General features: G+C 35.3%; 2 protein-coding genes across 2 annotated transcripts in view; both read right to left on the bottom strand.

The window, feature by feature from the left end:
• Nucleotides 1-9531, bottom strand: part of LOC142345859 (acyl-CoA synthetase short-chain family member 3, mitochondrial-like) — a 109418-nt gene extending 99887 nt beyond the window's left edge. The window contains exons 1-3 of the mRNA XM_075398282.1: nt 9314-9531; nt 4835-4968; nt 4188-4332 (exon numbers count right to left, since the gene is read on the bottom strand). Coding sequence (XP_075254397.1) covers nt 4188-4332; nt 4835-4968; nt 9314-9451 — 417 coding nt within the window. The 5' untranslated portion in view covers nt 9452-9531. The remainder of the gene's footprint in view (nt 1-4187; nt 4333-4834; nt 4969-9313) is intronic.
• The window catches only part of LOC142345860 (electron transfer flavoprotein-ubiquinone oxidoreductase, mitochondrial-like), a 326221-nt gene that overhangs the window by 289018 nt on the left and 20739 nt on the right, over nt 1-16464 (bottom strand). The gene's annotated exons all lie outside the window — the stretch shown is intronic.

Below are 16464 nucleotides of genomic sequence, written 5' to 3'. Positions count from 1 at the left end.
TAAAATACATTTCGTTGATCCAATTACTAGAAAGACATACACTAGCGCTGAAGAACGATCATGTGTAGATAAACACGATAATTTATTTCAATTAGATATTGAAGATGATAACTCCTGGGTTGAATTAACACCGGGTATAACTAGAGTCAAAGGACCCTCTGTTTTTGAACCTAATATTGCTCCACAGAGATTAACTAAATACAAATTCCAGGATAGTGATGAAATATATTTATTTACTGATCAAGAATTAAAGAAATTCTGGCGCGGAATTAAATTCAATAACGAAATGAAAGATGCTATACAAACTTTCTCTAAAGAACTTGTTGTTTCTCAAGATAATTTTAAAAGTGAGGATAGAACTTATCTTAACTATCCAATGAGAACAGTCTACTTAGACTCTTTTATTTCTCCTAATTTCTTTGATAACCGCTATATAGAAATGTTCGGTTATACACAATTTATCTTAGAGCAATGTGGAATTTATTTTGCCGCTTTTCTTTTCTTGAAATTTATTATTCAAATTGTTGTAACAATTGTAAAAGCCCTACAAATACATAAAATAACAGGAGCTTCTGTTAATTTTGGCAAAATCATCTTATTTGCCACTTACAATATTCTGTTCACTTCTATTATGACTTCTATCTTTAAAAATGAGACAACCAATGAGAAACAGCCAGATGATGCTGAACATTTAGTAACTGAAATGAAAGAAACACACTTTAATCTATATCCACATATTCCGCACCCATTATATAGTGCAATTAGAAATGAAAGACATGAAAACAATGTTGCAATAGAAGAAAATGGAGATAATCCAATTTCTCCCGTATAAAAGCAATAATGACTTTAAAAAATATACACGACTATAAATAAAAACACAAATAATTAGTTTGTTATATATATAGAAAATAAATATCTTATCCATACTACACATTTATGTTATTTCTATTTTTAGAATTTAGGATACGAAGGTGACGATGACATGCCAGACCTAGATGACTTCATTCTCCCCGATACCTTCGAGGAACTGATGGGCCAGCAACAGGAACCACCAGAACAACAACCAGTACGAACTACACCAGGGAAGAGTATTCACACTATCAATACCGGGAGAGGAGAAAAAAAATTGGATTTAACAGAAGTTACGATTGCTCCGACAGCCACCCACATGAAACCCACAGCTACAATTTGCCCTATACAGCCACGAATCCTTAGCATGAGCCAGAGATTGGAAAAACAGAAATTCAACGAAGAAAGAACGAGGAATAGGCAATTTAGAGGACACCCAAACTTTGACTGGGGCCTCCAATACAGAGTGCTACCAGAGGGAAATATTTATAAGATCCAATCTTATAACTCAAAATTAAAGACATATCGACTAAAGAATATATCCCTCGACCGACAGAACTTAACAGTCCCCTACCAGTTCATAACCGCAGACCTCAACAACGAGCGGGACACATACACGCTGGGACTGGAGCAAAACTTCTTACGAGAGAAGAAGAAGAACGCGAATCTAATGAACCGAATAAAATTTTTGCAAAACAGAATAAATCAACTTGAAGGAAACTAAAACTAGAAACTTATTCTTATTCTAGAAACCATCTTATTCTTAATTTTGTTTTAAACATGTCTGTAAATTTTTATATCTAAATTTTTATGTCTAACTTTGTATATCCAGCTAGTTACAACAAAACCCGCTAAGTCGCCGGTTGGATGTACTGAAAATGAGAAAATGGGAACTTTTATCCCAAAAATAAAATGGGAACTTTTATCCCAAAAACTAATATGGGATGTTTTATCCCACTTTTAAAAATATGGGAAATTAATTCCCACTTTGCTGACTATATATAGGAAGCTAGTTTTTATATCAACCAGTTATTCAGTTATTCAGTATCGTTCACTTCAACCATTTGTTCACTTCAATTCCAATTTAGTTAGCCATCTGATATTCCTCTCTTCAATTGTCACCACACACTTGCTCAATAGATTGATAAAGTAAACATATGATATCGATATTGCTTAACTCATTATTCATACTGTACCGCCTTAACTGTTTTTATAATAAAATTTTTAATTCCATTCCTTTTGTCTTTAGAACTTTAAAGTTAAACTCTCTTTGTATACTCCCATTTAAGCGGCGAGTATAATTAGAGGCCACAAGCTCAAATTGCACATTAACATTCTAACTAAAATGACACTGCATGAAGAACACTGTCTTCCTTGCCATTTTCCCTGATAAAACGATGAGCCTTCTGGTCGCCTGTAACCCAGTAAGACATTGTTTCAAAAAAGTTGCCACGGAACCACTGATTGATGGCCGACCAAAAAAATTGAACAAAAAAAAAGAACTTTTGGATAGCACAAAAAAAATCACGCCAACTAAAAGCAGTTTAAAATGAACAGAACTCTTTCAAAACAACTCGAAAGTCCAAGTGTTCCCACAAAGCTGTCTGCACCAGTTTTCAACTTTCTCTTAGAGCACAAGAATCTAATAATGAACATCGTTGAGTGCTATAAAAAGTCTTGCTTCTCAAGTTATTCGAGCAACTGTTTCATTTGTGTTGGCTTTAAATTTGAGGTAACATCAAGCCGAAAATAATGCTATGTGAAAGAAAAAAAACGAAACCATTTTTAGGGAACCAAGGTTTGATAGGCGAGGAGGTATGTGTTGACCTATTTTTTGTACAGTCGATTCTAATTAATTGGAATAATAACTCATTCATTTCACTCTAATTTTGGAACTTTGCCGTTTTGCCTGGCATTGTTCAATCGATCTGCTGTCAGATGCAGTAGTTCTAAGTTTCTCATTCAGTCCTTTGCATTGTATCTCAGGGCTTGTCCTGCTATGTTTTTTTTATTTGTTAAGGACCTTTTTTTCACTAACGTCGGACAATTGCTCTGGAACAAATAGTGTGAGCTCAAATATATTGCAGCCTGCTTCAGTCTGGTGCGAGGAGTAACTAAATTCACTAATGGGGGCTTCAAATGACGTCATTAGAGGTTATTAGATAACACTATAACCACTCATAAAACTTAAAGTGAAAAAAATTTTGGCACACTTTTTAATTGACTCTTAGTAGCGAACTGCCGCCAGTCGAGTTCAGCTGCTGACACTTGTTAATGAGAAGAACTTAGATCACGCAAAATGAACCGTCAACGGCGTAAAATTCACTTTTCCCGAAAAGTTAAAACGGTCAAGAAAATATTTGCATAAAAAAGACCAACATGTTTAAAATTCGTTCGAGAGCAATTAAAAAGAATTCAAAATGCGTTAGAAAACTATCAGCTCTTTTTATCAAAAGGTTCCATTGACACGTTACAATAAATTTTCTAAAAATAAATTTTGAAAAAACTTGCTTTCATACGTGTTTTTTTTTCTAACTGTCTTGAAAACTAAAAAATTGCGCAAGGGCCCGTAATCAAATTAGCGCTTTTAATGCTTTCAAAATGAGTTGGCGCTCTGAATGAGCAAAATCATAAAATCGAAACTTTCTAATTAGAACGGTAAGGAAGAATATGTTTTAAACATGACGATACTTTTTCCGTCTCAATTGATTTAATGAAGAAACATGGTTTAAGTAACTATGAGCTCTCCATAAAATAAGCTGAGATAATACCATTTTTTAAACGATAGCAATCCAACACGAGTGATTAGCACTCTGAGAGATTGCATTAAGGTTGTTGACAAGTAGTATTCTGCAATCGAGAACCGCCCATGTTTCCCAACTGACACACCCAAGTTCCAACTGCCCATGTTTTTTTTTCAAAAAATCTATCAAGAACAGCGCTGTTATTTGGTTCCAGAATAACGCAGAAGGATCCCCATTCATCAAAAAATCTTAGCCAAAACTTTTTCAGGGGTATTTACGTTGTAGTTTAACTTTGAACTATGGGACCAAAGCAGCGAAAAGTTGCGTGAAATCTTCCGAAATGAACAATTGGTTTCAACCAGAGAAAGAAAAAATATTCTGGTAAAGCATTTTTGGAAAAAGCAGCCACTGTTCGTGGTACAACTTCAACAAAATACAATTTCCATATTTTTTGACACGCGGCAAGGAAAACAATTACAACGTCAATATAGCTCTAGCTAAGTGGAACAAAACCACATAAATAACACACACAGACCGGTGGAATCATAGCACCATTGACTCCAAAAGTTTACCAAAAATTGTGAAATTGCATACCTTATCAAACAGCTGTGAGTATGTGAGATGATATATGGACTGAGTGACTGGACTGTCATGTATGATGGCCACCTGGTCCCCATGACCACTTAACACATGTCTGTCCACGCAGTTCTCACACGCGTTCACTAGCCCACCTTTGAACCTGAACACAAAATACTAGTTTGCACATCAGATATGAACAGTTTCGGTTTCAGACAAGACATTTTCCTACCCTTAGAGCGGCGCATATGTACAAATTTATAAACTTCTAATGCCAATTCTTCTCTCAGCTTCTTTCATGTCAACTTTTCATCGCCTCATGTTACGGGGGAACTTGTTACTGTCGTACTTCATTTAACAAATTAAGTATTAAGGCCAGGCTAATATAATTTGCTAATTTGGCTAATTAATTGGAACAGCACAAGCCCAGCAGCGGCTTGTTATCAGCTGTCCTTTTTCTATTATTATTTCCTACATAGCAGTCTGCTCTTATCTTCAGCAGCATGGTTTTTTTTTCAGGAGAATATGGCCTTTTTGCGTCCCAAACATTGACAGTGAAACACAATTACAGTCAATTTTGGTTGGGCTGTGGACGGCCTGAAACTATGTATAAATGGGAGGGCATCATCGAAAGACAACTTAAGAAATTTTAAAAAAAAACTTGCCACTGTGGTCGAGTCATGGCGTGCTTTCCCTCTTTAAAGGTGAGTGTTTGTGATAACTCTGGTTTCCTAATCCACGAAATAGCATGTGCCTGGTCATGCCAGAACTCACATCTCGTCTGCTCAGAAATTGAGTTCTAAATAGAGCAATTCTTTGCGCTTTTTAAAACTTGAAGATGCGCGTTTTAACATAAGTATATATGTATATATAGTATATATTCATGGTGTTAAATTGTCGCAATAAACAACGACAGAAATGGCTCAGATTAACTTAAGCTTGATCTCAAGGTGAAAAACATTTTTGAAAAAAAAAGAAAAAAGAACATTAAACAAATTAAACAGACTCTCAGCAACATTGATCAAAAATTAAGTTTTAGTGTCTTTCCCGGAACAGCCAACACCTCAAAATTGATAAACAACTAATTGAAAAACCAACAGGATTGAAAACACTGATTTTTTTTCTGATAGTTTAGACTCAACGGGCTTAGAAGAGGAGCGTTTCAGAGCCCCTATTTTTTCAGCTTTCTACAACTTTTCCACCGGTGAACAACGGCCAGTACCGAGAAAGTCGCGGATCATAGCTGACCGTGTACGACCAGTTTATTACGACCAGGCTTCAATATACGACCAGTTTATTAATATAGAGTACGACATAAAAATGGCCTGCATAAGTTCATTTATTTGAAATTTTGGAACAATCAAAGTTTATTTAACGAAGCAAAAGAATACGTTATGAACAAAAAACAATCGAAATTAACCGCAGCTCTAAATCATTGAAACACAACTTTCCTCCGTGAGTCAATACAGCTAGCTTTATGCGCAGCCCATTTATTATATAGCCATTACTATTACATCTTAAAAACTATAATCATAAGTTTCATAATTCGTGCAAGAACTTACAATTCGAATATCGCAATTACCAAAACTATCACCTGGTTATCGAACATTAAAACAGCAGATAAAAAATTATGCCAAAATCGTAAAGTCAGTTCGCACTAAAAGCACCTTCCGCGTTGCAGAATACGTTTTCGCAAATTCAGCTCGAAAATATAAAATTTTATACAAAACTTAAAGCAAAAGAACATAGCCGGCAGATTGCTGCCAAAGAAGAGATCTGCGTGCCGCAAAATAGAGATAGAAACAGAGACAGATCTAAATTGAAAATCGAGGCCGCTCAAAAAGCTAGGTAAAAAACATTCAGGTATAAATTAATAAAGCTTGTAAAAATTCATTCCGCAGAAGCCTTTTACTAGGGACCTTTACTGCACATATGAGTTCTTTTGACCCTAAACAAATTCAAATTAAACTTAAGTGATAAAGTGCAAAAGTCATCATTGAGTGAGGTAAGTCCCTTGTGATCAAAACCTAATCACGCAAAAACTTTTGCTAAAGAGAGTGAGAAATGACTTCACGCGCGCAAACGCCGTTAGTGAGAGGAAGAAGTCATTCAGAAAATTTGACTTTTTAAGCTTTGCTGTGTGAACAAATGTAACACGAAAAAGAGCGTCAGACGAACAAAAAACTACTAGCGAGAAATTGAAGTTTAGTTCAAACAAAAAACTAGGCCTAGGATGAACTATGAAAGGATTGGGAAAACCAATTAGAAAAAATCCAATCCAAAAATCGAAAAAAGCAGTAAACATCAAAGTAAATGCCGCATGTGAATAAAAAACCGCTCGCTTTTTCGCTCTACTTCCTGTTTTGGCAAGACCAAAATCACTACTTTAGTTTGACTTCAAAAATCATGAAAATGCGTGAACAGGTTTTATTAAAAAAAACATAGCCGGAAGAATTCCGGAAACGACTAGAAGAAAATTGGCCATACTTATGACTAAACAACTAGAAAAACTATTGTGAACCCTGAACCTCCACAAATACCATTAAAAATTTAAGGAAAAACAGAAACAGCATTCAAAAATAAATTGAACAAAAAAAACTTTTAATAGTACAAGTTTTTTTTTAATAGAACGAGGAAACATAAAGCCGAATAAAGTTCGCTTGAATTTAGAGCAATGCAAAAGCTCGCAAAACAATGGGCAAGTCATAATTGGCTGAGCAACTTGTCTAAGATTTAAAAAAACAAAACTGTAAAAAAAAATAAGAAAAGTGGTTTAGAATTTCTCAATTTTTCTGTCAATTTTCCAAAGAAAAAATGATTTACACCGAGAAAAATTTAGTCAATGAGTATCTGAACACTCCTTAAGTAACAAGATACTATTCAAATCCCACTTAAAACATTAAAAACAAAAAAAAACAGGCAAAAAAAATCATTAAACTTAGTCTAAAAATCAGCAAAACTGATGAAAAACCTCTAAATTAGCATTAAATTCAAATTAACTGGTTGAAACCTTCAATTCCTATCAAAACAAGCCTAAAATTAATACAATATCATAATAAAACCTCATAACCATCAAAATTTGAAAACATACCCGGCAGATTACCGGAAAATAGCCGCCGTTGATTCCCATAAGCATGATTGGGATTGAAGGAATAGAAGATATTGAAAAAAAAAAGATTTTTGTACAAAAACATTTTTTAAGTTGAGATTTATTTTGATGGCAATTCGCAGCTGAAAATAACGTACTTCTGTTTCTTAGAGAGAGGCTACAGGGGCTACTATCAATACCAATAAGCATTTGAGACGGTAACTAAGACTTATAGGAACGACGTTCCAATAGCGGGCATCTACAATTGGCTTTATGGGTTTATCCCGTTTCTACTTCTGACTTCAATTTTTTATACTTACTCTGTTCATTTTGAATTGCTTTGCTGAGCAACTGATGTTCAAAATCACTGTTAGCAGAATGGGAGAAGAGAGAAACTAGCCTAGAGAAGTCAAAAATATATCACGCAAAATGTTGAAAAAGCGGCAAAATGAGGTAAAGCGAAACATTTTTTTATTCGACAAAGGAAAAAATAGGAGCGCTATAATAGCCGGCTGAGAAGATGAGGGCGGCTACTAAAAACTGCTTTTAAAAGCCGCACTTGAACAAAAAAAATTCGCTCGATTAGAGAACTTTTTCACACATCAATTTCTCGCTCTCTCAAAAAAGCGGTATGAACAAAAACCAATCTCTTTTCGCTCCGCTCACTTTTGTTCAGCACCAAAATCACTCGATTCATTTTTCACGCGATTCATTTCCCGCTTCAAAAATCTCTCCAATAAAAATGATTTCAAATAAGTACTTCTCCAATACTCCTCTTCGAGTCGTACAAGGCAGCGCCCCAATACAATTCAAATTCTTTGAACTGTAATAAAACCAAGAGCACCTATCTCCTCTCAGCTTGCAGCTTCGCAGCTATAATAAAGCACTTGTAAAATACACTATCAAAAAGAACACAGATGATTAAAATCCCACTTCGCTAAGTATGGTAGTTTTGCCTTTAAATGCTGATAAGAACACAGCCGCTAAACCTACCTCTAAACTTTTTTTACCTGGAATTCGTTCATGTGATTGAACACATGGTCTTCAGTTCTGCACGACGACTGGGAAACTTTGAGAACTTTTGAGCTGTAGGGGAGACATCTTGAGGACAATCTCAGAATTGGCTTGGACAAAATTAAACTCACCATTCTCGATCTGCAAGAACAGCCTTCAGAGAGGTGATTTTCTTCGTACGTAATTGTAGTTACTTACTGTGATTACAACAAAAACCAAAATACAGACAAAAAAACAGAAATAATGCAATAAAAAACTACCAAAATCGGATTAGCATATGTAAATTTTATAAAGCAAAATTACATCTAGGTAGAAATAGGCGTTGAGTATATGAATTATCAAAGGGGAAGTTGCCATATTAACTGATTTTTGACATAACGGCGGCTGAAAGATCCAAAAATGAAAAAATCAAGGAATATATGCCAATTTTGAACTTGAAACGAATTTTCAGGCTCTGCAAAACACTGGTATCAACTCAACTGCCGAGGTTTACATTTCAATATAGCATCAAATAAAATTCATTTCTACAAAAACCAAATTACAAGCAGAAATACTGGGCCACTTAGACGAAAAAACCGCTAAAAACGGTTATCTATATGTGCCATTCACTCAAAAACTACTTTTCAAAGTCAAAAATTCATCCTCTCTGGCTCAGAAAAAATTAATCCACCCGGAAATTTTTATCTTTCCCGTTTAGGTCAAAACAGCGTCTGAACGAATAGTACTTCCGGTAAAAAAAACCCTAAGAAAACCAATACTCCGAGTCGTAAAAAGACCGACAGGACTAATATAATTGGTAAACTGCCTTTGAGAGCAATTAATTAGTTCGCCCGAAAAACATCTTCCACGTTGCAGAATAATTTTTCGCAAATTCAGCTCGAAAATATTTAATTTGATACAAAACTTAAAGCATAAGATAAATCACTTGCAAAATACACTATCAAAAAGAACAGATGATTAAAAGCCCACTTCGCTAAGTTTGGCTATAAATGCTGATTAGAACACACTTGCTAAACTTACCTCTAGAGTTTTTTTCACTTACCTGGAATTCGTTCAGGTATTTGAACACATGGTCTTCAGTTCTGCACGTCGAGTGGGCAACTGTGAGAACTTTTGAGCTGCAGGGGAGACATCTTGAGGACAAGCTCAGAATTGGCTTGGACATAATTAAACTCACCATTCTCGATCTGCAAGAACAGCCTTCAGAGAGGTGATTTTGTTCTTCGTACTTAATTGTAGTTACTTACTGTGATTACAACACGTCAGCAATTCCAATTATTTAAATTTCTGATAACGCAGCTGAATGACCGCAGAACGCATCACTGAACATCTCACTGTGCTAGAGAGAGAGAGAGAGAGACTTGTTGAATTTCTCGAATGGTCTTAAGAAACCTAAGGTGCGTTCTTCCTTCTAAAGCTAATTCCACGCTCATTTACTCTTAACAGCAATGTTGTCAAAAATATGAGCCATCAGAGCGGCACTTTCCAATTCCATACAAAAAAAAACAAATCAGGTGTACTCTAACTTAAATAAAACTCAAATTGAAACAGAAACAACGTCCACAGGAGCGTAACAATGAATTTCCCCTCGATTCAATTATCTAAAATATTTTAGCGAATATAGTTTTCTCGGAACATTTTTGCATAGATAAGTACCATAACGTTAATTGAAAAAAATTTTAAATTGAAATTAAAATTATTGATCTTTTTCACCTACATCTAAAGCTCTGCTGGAATGTGGCCAGATGCTAATCGTCAAGTAATGGTTACGTGACACTGCTTGAAGTCACCAAGAACTTCTGGCGTTTATCGAGAACCGCGAAGCGGTTCGAGATATTATGTCAGAATTTCGAAGTGACTTCTGCAGAGTCACTTAACCATGCTTAAAACATAAAATGCACACGTTTTAAAATGACGAAAGTGAACGGAAGTCAACTTCTAAGTAGCAACTTCTGGCACTGCAGACTTTCGGCATTTTAAAATGTGCACGTGAGTGTTTTAATTCTATAACTTGGTAGCAGTCTCTTGGTCTCGATTATTTTGCACGTTCTGTTTTATGTGTTTTTACATATTTGGCTCTGAGAGCTCAAAAGTCAAATTCAAAGTTCATTACAGAACTCAGTGGTCCGTACTGCATAGATGATGTCTTCAATTGCTCACAAAACTAAAACGAAACCGCATAAATTCAGTAAATACTAAATCACTAAGTGTTGCACTTGAAATGCCATCAGACGCTATGAAGTAATCGTCTCCCCTACTCCTCTTCGCAAGCAATTGATTTAAAATGGAGCGACAGAGTTACCACTTCGGTCAACAAACTCTTATTATTTAGTTCAACAAACTATTTTATTCCTGAAACTTCTATTACACAAAATTTCACGTTCTCCGTAAAAATTAAATTTTTGAGGAGACGTTACATCAGCGTGTAATCAGCATGAAAGCGCATAAGTAACTCACCAGATACTTCAATTCAAAGTTAGTAAAACTCCAAGCAAGTTTCACAAAAAACTTTTCCACAAAATCTCTTGTCTCTAACGCAAATACAAATTCAACTATAGTTGATCCAACGCAAGAACATCACACTTTGACACAACTTTCTTTTTACAGCACAAAACTTGGATGGAATTCATCACCTTTACATTGGAGTTTCTGGTAAGTTACCAAAGCGTATTATATCAATTTAGTAGGTAGGAAAGACTAATATTCTAGTGTGTCAATGGTGTAAATATTGTTTTGACCTCGTCAAATTTTCACTTAGCAAAGACTAAAACTTTTATTTTGCAAAATCATATGGTGCATACATACTTTTTGAAAGTATATTCTGTTCAAGCTTTCATTAATTTGTTCAGCAAATTTACAATTTCGCTTTAGAAATTGTACCATTTTGTTCAACAAACTTTTGCTCTACTGTTTTAAAATTCATTTCCATCTTTCCCCCGCTCAGTATTGAGGACATAAGAGCGTAAAAGAACAAAAAGTTTTGGAAATTTGCATTCGTAAATAGAGCTCCGACCCCGCTCATCCTAATTTTTGGCTTATTTGCGAATCAAAGCTAAGCGAAGATACTGAAATTTCAAATTATTAAAGTAGTTCATTCTTTGCATAATGAACCCGATGGATTCTAAAAAAACGACAGATATCAATACCAGTAAAGCTTTTCGCTAGAATGCACAACAATCCAACGGCTTATAACGTTTATTAAAAAAGAACCTCTTTTACACAATATCTTTACGAAAAAAATTTAACAAGGAAACGCCTGATCCTGTCAGCGCAAAAATTGAGCACAACAATTCAGTTGCTGACCAGGAAACCGAAAACTCACTCTGAGTTCTAGACGCGTGAAGTTTAGCGCGAATTAAAAAAAACATAGCAGGACAAGTCCTGACGAACAATTCAAAGAATTTTCATTGTCTAAACAAAAAACTAGACTTAAAATGGAAGCGGCTTATTGCCAAAGGATACACTACAACTCATCACATGAAGCATAAAAAACATGAACACTACAACTCATCACATGAAGCATAAAAATAAAAACATAGCAGGACAAGTCCTGACGCACAATTCAAAGAAATTTCACTGACTGAACAGAACACTAGACTTAGAACGGACTATGAGTGAATTGGGAAAACCATTTGTAAAAATCATATCAAAAATTTAAAAAAAAAACAAAATCAATGTCAAAAAACCTCGTGTGAACAAAAAACCACTAGCGAGAAATTGAAGATTAGTTCAAACAAAAAATCTAGGCCTAGGATGAACTATGAAAGGATTGGGAAAACCAACTAGAAAAAATCCGATCCAAAAAATCGAAAAAACAGTAAAAATCAAAGTGAAAAGCCGCATGTGAATAAAAAACCACTACCGAGAAACCGAATTTTTGTCCAAACACCATTTTCGCACTCTACTTTAAAATTAGAGCGAAAAATTTTACGCCGCAAAACCACTCGCTTTTTCGCTCAACTTCTTGTTTTGGCATGACCAAAATCACTACTCCAATTTGAGTTCAAAAATCATAAAAATGTGTGAACAGGTCTTAAAAAAGAGCTCCCTAATACAATTTAAATTCTTTGAATTGTAAAAAAAAAGATAGCAGGGCAGGTCCTGAAATACAGACCGCCTATTTCGATAGATGAAAGGCCGCGCCATCGGCCTCATTAGAAGAAGTCTTTGATGGTCACCAATGCAAATGATAAACACAAAGAAACAATCAGATCTTACACCACTCATTTCTATTTGTTTGATAATATTAGTTATGCCTGGAATCAGTTTATTCAACAACATGCTTCATAAGCCTCCAGACTGCTGCCATTTAGACACTGAATAGATTGATTATAGCTTAATTAAAAGGTCGATGAAAAACCTTGTGACTAACCAGTGAACAAAAAGAATAAACAAGGGAAAATCTCAAAAATTGGAAAACGAATGGTGACTAAAATTATTCAATCTGCTAAAAATGTAACCAAACCAAAATAAATAAATCGCTAAAGCGAAAAGGAGATAGTTAGCAAAAAGATCAACCAAAAGCTCAGAAATCACTGACATTCTTCAGAAGAAGCAGTGTCGTAAAAAAAAACTTTTGATTGGAAATAATCCCGGAGATTGAATTATACCTAATAAGAGAGTCAATGGTCTTGTCATTACTCAGATCACGGTATAAGACAACAAAAGACATGTTATAAAGCGTCTGCGAATATGAGATAATGGTATTAAGACAACAAGGGGCCACTGGGCCCTGTTATAATAGAGAATAAGCGAGAAGACAACAGATAAGGGCAAGATTCCAAAATTCACCAATACTTTCAATTGGAAATGCATAGTTATAAAGTACTGAAAAGCAAAATCTGTGAATTGGGAACAATAAATAGGTACGTTTTTGCCTCATTAGAAGAGCAATCGCACCTGTCATCATTAACGGGACTAAGCAACGAAACGAAGTCAAATCGCCGCTTTGGTTTTGCAACGCAGACTAAATTTTCTCAAGAAGAGCATTTAAGTCAAGCAAAAAAGTCCAGAAGTCAAGCATAAAAAAGTCACCAAAGAAGTGAAATCGAAAGAATGTTCTAGAAGAGAACAGTTAAACAAATATTTTGCATTAAAAGACGCACAGGTTTACAATAATTGCTTCAAAACTCGTTCAAGGACAATTAAAATAAAAAATTGAATTAAAGTCGTTTAATTAGCGAGAGGAACTGCAAAACGCAAATTTCAGAACTCTCTTGCGAAGCGGAAGCAAAAATACTCCTCGTTTTAGTGTACAAAAACATTGCAGCAGTTTTAATGTATGTTCTCGCGGCAAGTTTGAAAATTTCAATTGGTGCCATTTTTCATCTTAGGTTGAACCTTAATAAAAAAAAGTCCCATAAAAAACTTAAGTATTAAACAAATAACCGCATCGTAAAGAATTAAACGAACTTTTAACAAAATTTCAAACGAACTTATCATAATTTGAGTTAAAATTACGAAAAACGTGAGCAAAAAGCATGAAATCAGACAAAAGTTCAAAGAACTTTAAACCTCCATAACTCAGCCAAGAAAAAAGAAATTCAAAACACCTTAAAATCATTCTACGTTTGACAGTCCTTCTAATGATAATGATACCACTCATATCTTCCTACGTCAAATATATCGACCAGTTAAAATTGAACGAACAAAAAAAAACGATCATAGTTCCTCTCCCACTTAGTTGGGTCGGAACAAATATTCTGATCGCTGCTTTTATCTATATTGCTGCAGCGATCAGAAACTACTATAAAAATTGTGAGTTCATTGATTTGGTTAAGGTTTGAAGACAAAACTGAGCTGGAAATTTTGCAAAGATCACAAATTACAAAACATAACCGACTAACGTCGGTCTTCGTCAGTAGCTAGCCACGGGGGGGGGGGGGGTGTACCGTGTACCGGGGGCTGATGGGGGGCAACACTGGTTTGGGGGGGGGGGGCAACAGCGCGGTGGGGGATGGAGGCAATAGTGGGGGTGGGGGGTCAACAGCGCGGTGGGGGATGGAGGCAATAGTGGGGGTGGGGGGTCAACAGGTGGGGGGGGGGGGTGTATCATCCTCTAAGAACCGCTCTTCACACCATAAGTATAAGTCTCCAAAACAGTTTGAGCTGAAACAGAGCTGAAAGGCTCTAAGAGCACTTAATGCCCGCTGGGCGCTACCTGTTTATCCAGTTTTTGAGGACGAAAAGTCAAAAGCGTCAGACGAAAAATCGGTCAAGCGAAAAATCGTATAAAAAAAGACCGACAGGACTAATATATTTGATACAAACTTCGTTTGAGAGCAATTAATTAACGTTTCTATTTTATTTTTATTACTCCTACAGACACGCCAACTTTTCACTTAGTTGAATTTGTGGTTCAAATGCTAACGTTGTTTTTGTCAGAGATAAACACTTGGGATCGTTTCCAGAATTCTTCCCTCAACGTTTTTCGCTACAAGCAACTTCATAGTTTTCATGATATCCAAAACCATAGCAATGATAAGAGAAACAAGTATTCACTAACAATTCAATAAGCAAAGCTGACTAATATGAGCAAAAAGATTTTAAGGATAAATTGTAAATTTTGGGACCGCTACAATTATTGGTAAATTTTGTATTTATTTCAGCTACAAAACTAGATACTATTCACCTTTCGGTCACTACAATCATTATCATCAAGCAATCTTTATACCTATATCGTGAATAATATCTAGCATTTTTGAATACTCTTCATTTATAAAAAGTTTACCAGAGAATATCGCAGCAGGATGTAAAATACACTCACTGACAAAAGTAAACGCACAAAATGCAGTTTTACATGGTAAAGTGCTTGTTTTTCAAGTCAATTTTAGGCAACATAATTTTGGTCGTTTCTTTTGATTTTTATGTCAATCGACGCATAATCATCAGAAGTTTAATAGCTCTAATTTTGGGTAAACTGTTAAGCTTACTTACAGAAACAGTCCAGATAGTTGACTATCTAAGCAGCTGTATTGAGTTTCACGTGAATTTACCATTAAAAACTGCATTTTGTGCGTTTACTTTTCTCAGTGAGTGTACGTACACTCATAGACAAAAGTTAACTCTCATGTTGCAATTTACATGGCAAAGGGAAAGTTTTAAAAGTTAAATGTAGTCAACATGTTCCATTGATTTTGATATTTACATCAATCCACGCATTTTAAGCGTACTCACCGAGTATATCCAGGTAGATAATTGCCGTTCTGAGACACAGGTCTGTTTATTATCTTTCGGCTGTATCCCTAATCAATAGTAATTTGAGCTCCGCTTGTAATTATTGTAAGCACTCATTGTCAACTAGTGTAATTTGCTCAAATAAATAATGAGTGCTTGAACTAGCTCGTTAAAATTCTGCTTCATCTGAGGAAAGCTTGATTAAGTTGAACATATTTTGCGTGCAACTCAACTCAGTGTCCATCAAAAACAGGCAATTTACCATCTAAAAATCCAATGAGAGACTTTTTGTCAAAGAGTGTATTTAGTCGATGTTCAGGTAAACATGGAATTATTCAATCACTAACTACGAGAAAATTGAATAGAAAAGTTGTAACCTATAGCGCCATAAAGAGGGTGGTCTATCTAAAAATTCGATTCATCAATTACTAGTTTCAGTCTACTATTGAATATCTAATAACAAAGACAGAATGAAGAAACCACTATCAAATCACTGCACAAATCGGACAAGGACGATAAGAAAATCGTAGCACGTTTCAGCGTCAACTTGGCATAAAATGAGAAATGATAAGTTTTCCGAAACCCTTGACACTGCTTTTGAACCTAACATCTAAGTATAGAACATACACCGACTATGGACGAAAGTTGGACGAATTGCAGAATTTGAAAGGGGCGTACGCTAAAGAAACTTTTATGGAGCAAAACTACTGACTACCAAGGCTAACCACTACGCTTCACGGGCTATGTTGCGTCGCTCTTACAATCGGTTTTATTCTAGCAACAGACTTAATTTCTGAATGCGTACAATTCAAATCACTCAAAAAAAAAAATCAGCGTGAAGTCAATAAATCGAAAGAATGTTCTAGAAGAAAACGGCCGAGCAAAATTTTTCCATAAAAACGACATCTTTACAATAATTGCTTCAAACTTTGTTTGATAGCAATCAAAGAGCCAAAATTGAGGTGAGTTGCTCGGCCACAACTGAAAATAGAACTTGCTCAATCAATTTTTTCATTT

The sequence above is a fragment of the Convolutriloba macropyga genome, chromosome 9, assembly GCF_964194025.1.
Source record: "Convolutriloba macropyga chromosome 9, txConMacr16.3, whole genome shotgun sequence".
Classification (NCBI taxonomy): domain Eukaryota; kingdom Metazoa; phylum Xenacoelomorpha; order Acoela; family Convolutidae; genus Convolutriloba; species Convolutriloba macropyga.
The sequence above is the reverse complement of the archived record's forward strand: the minus strand, read 5'-3'. Positions and strand labels throughout refer to the sequence as shown.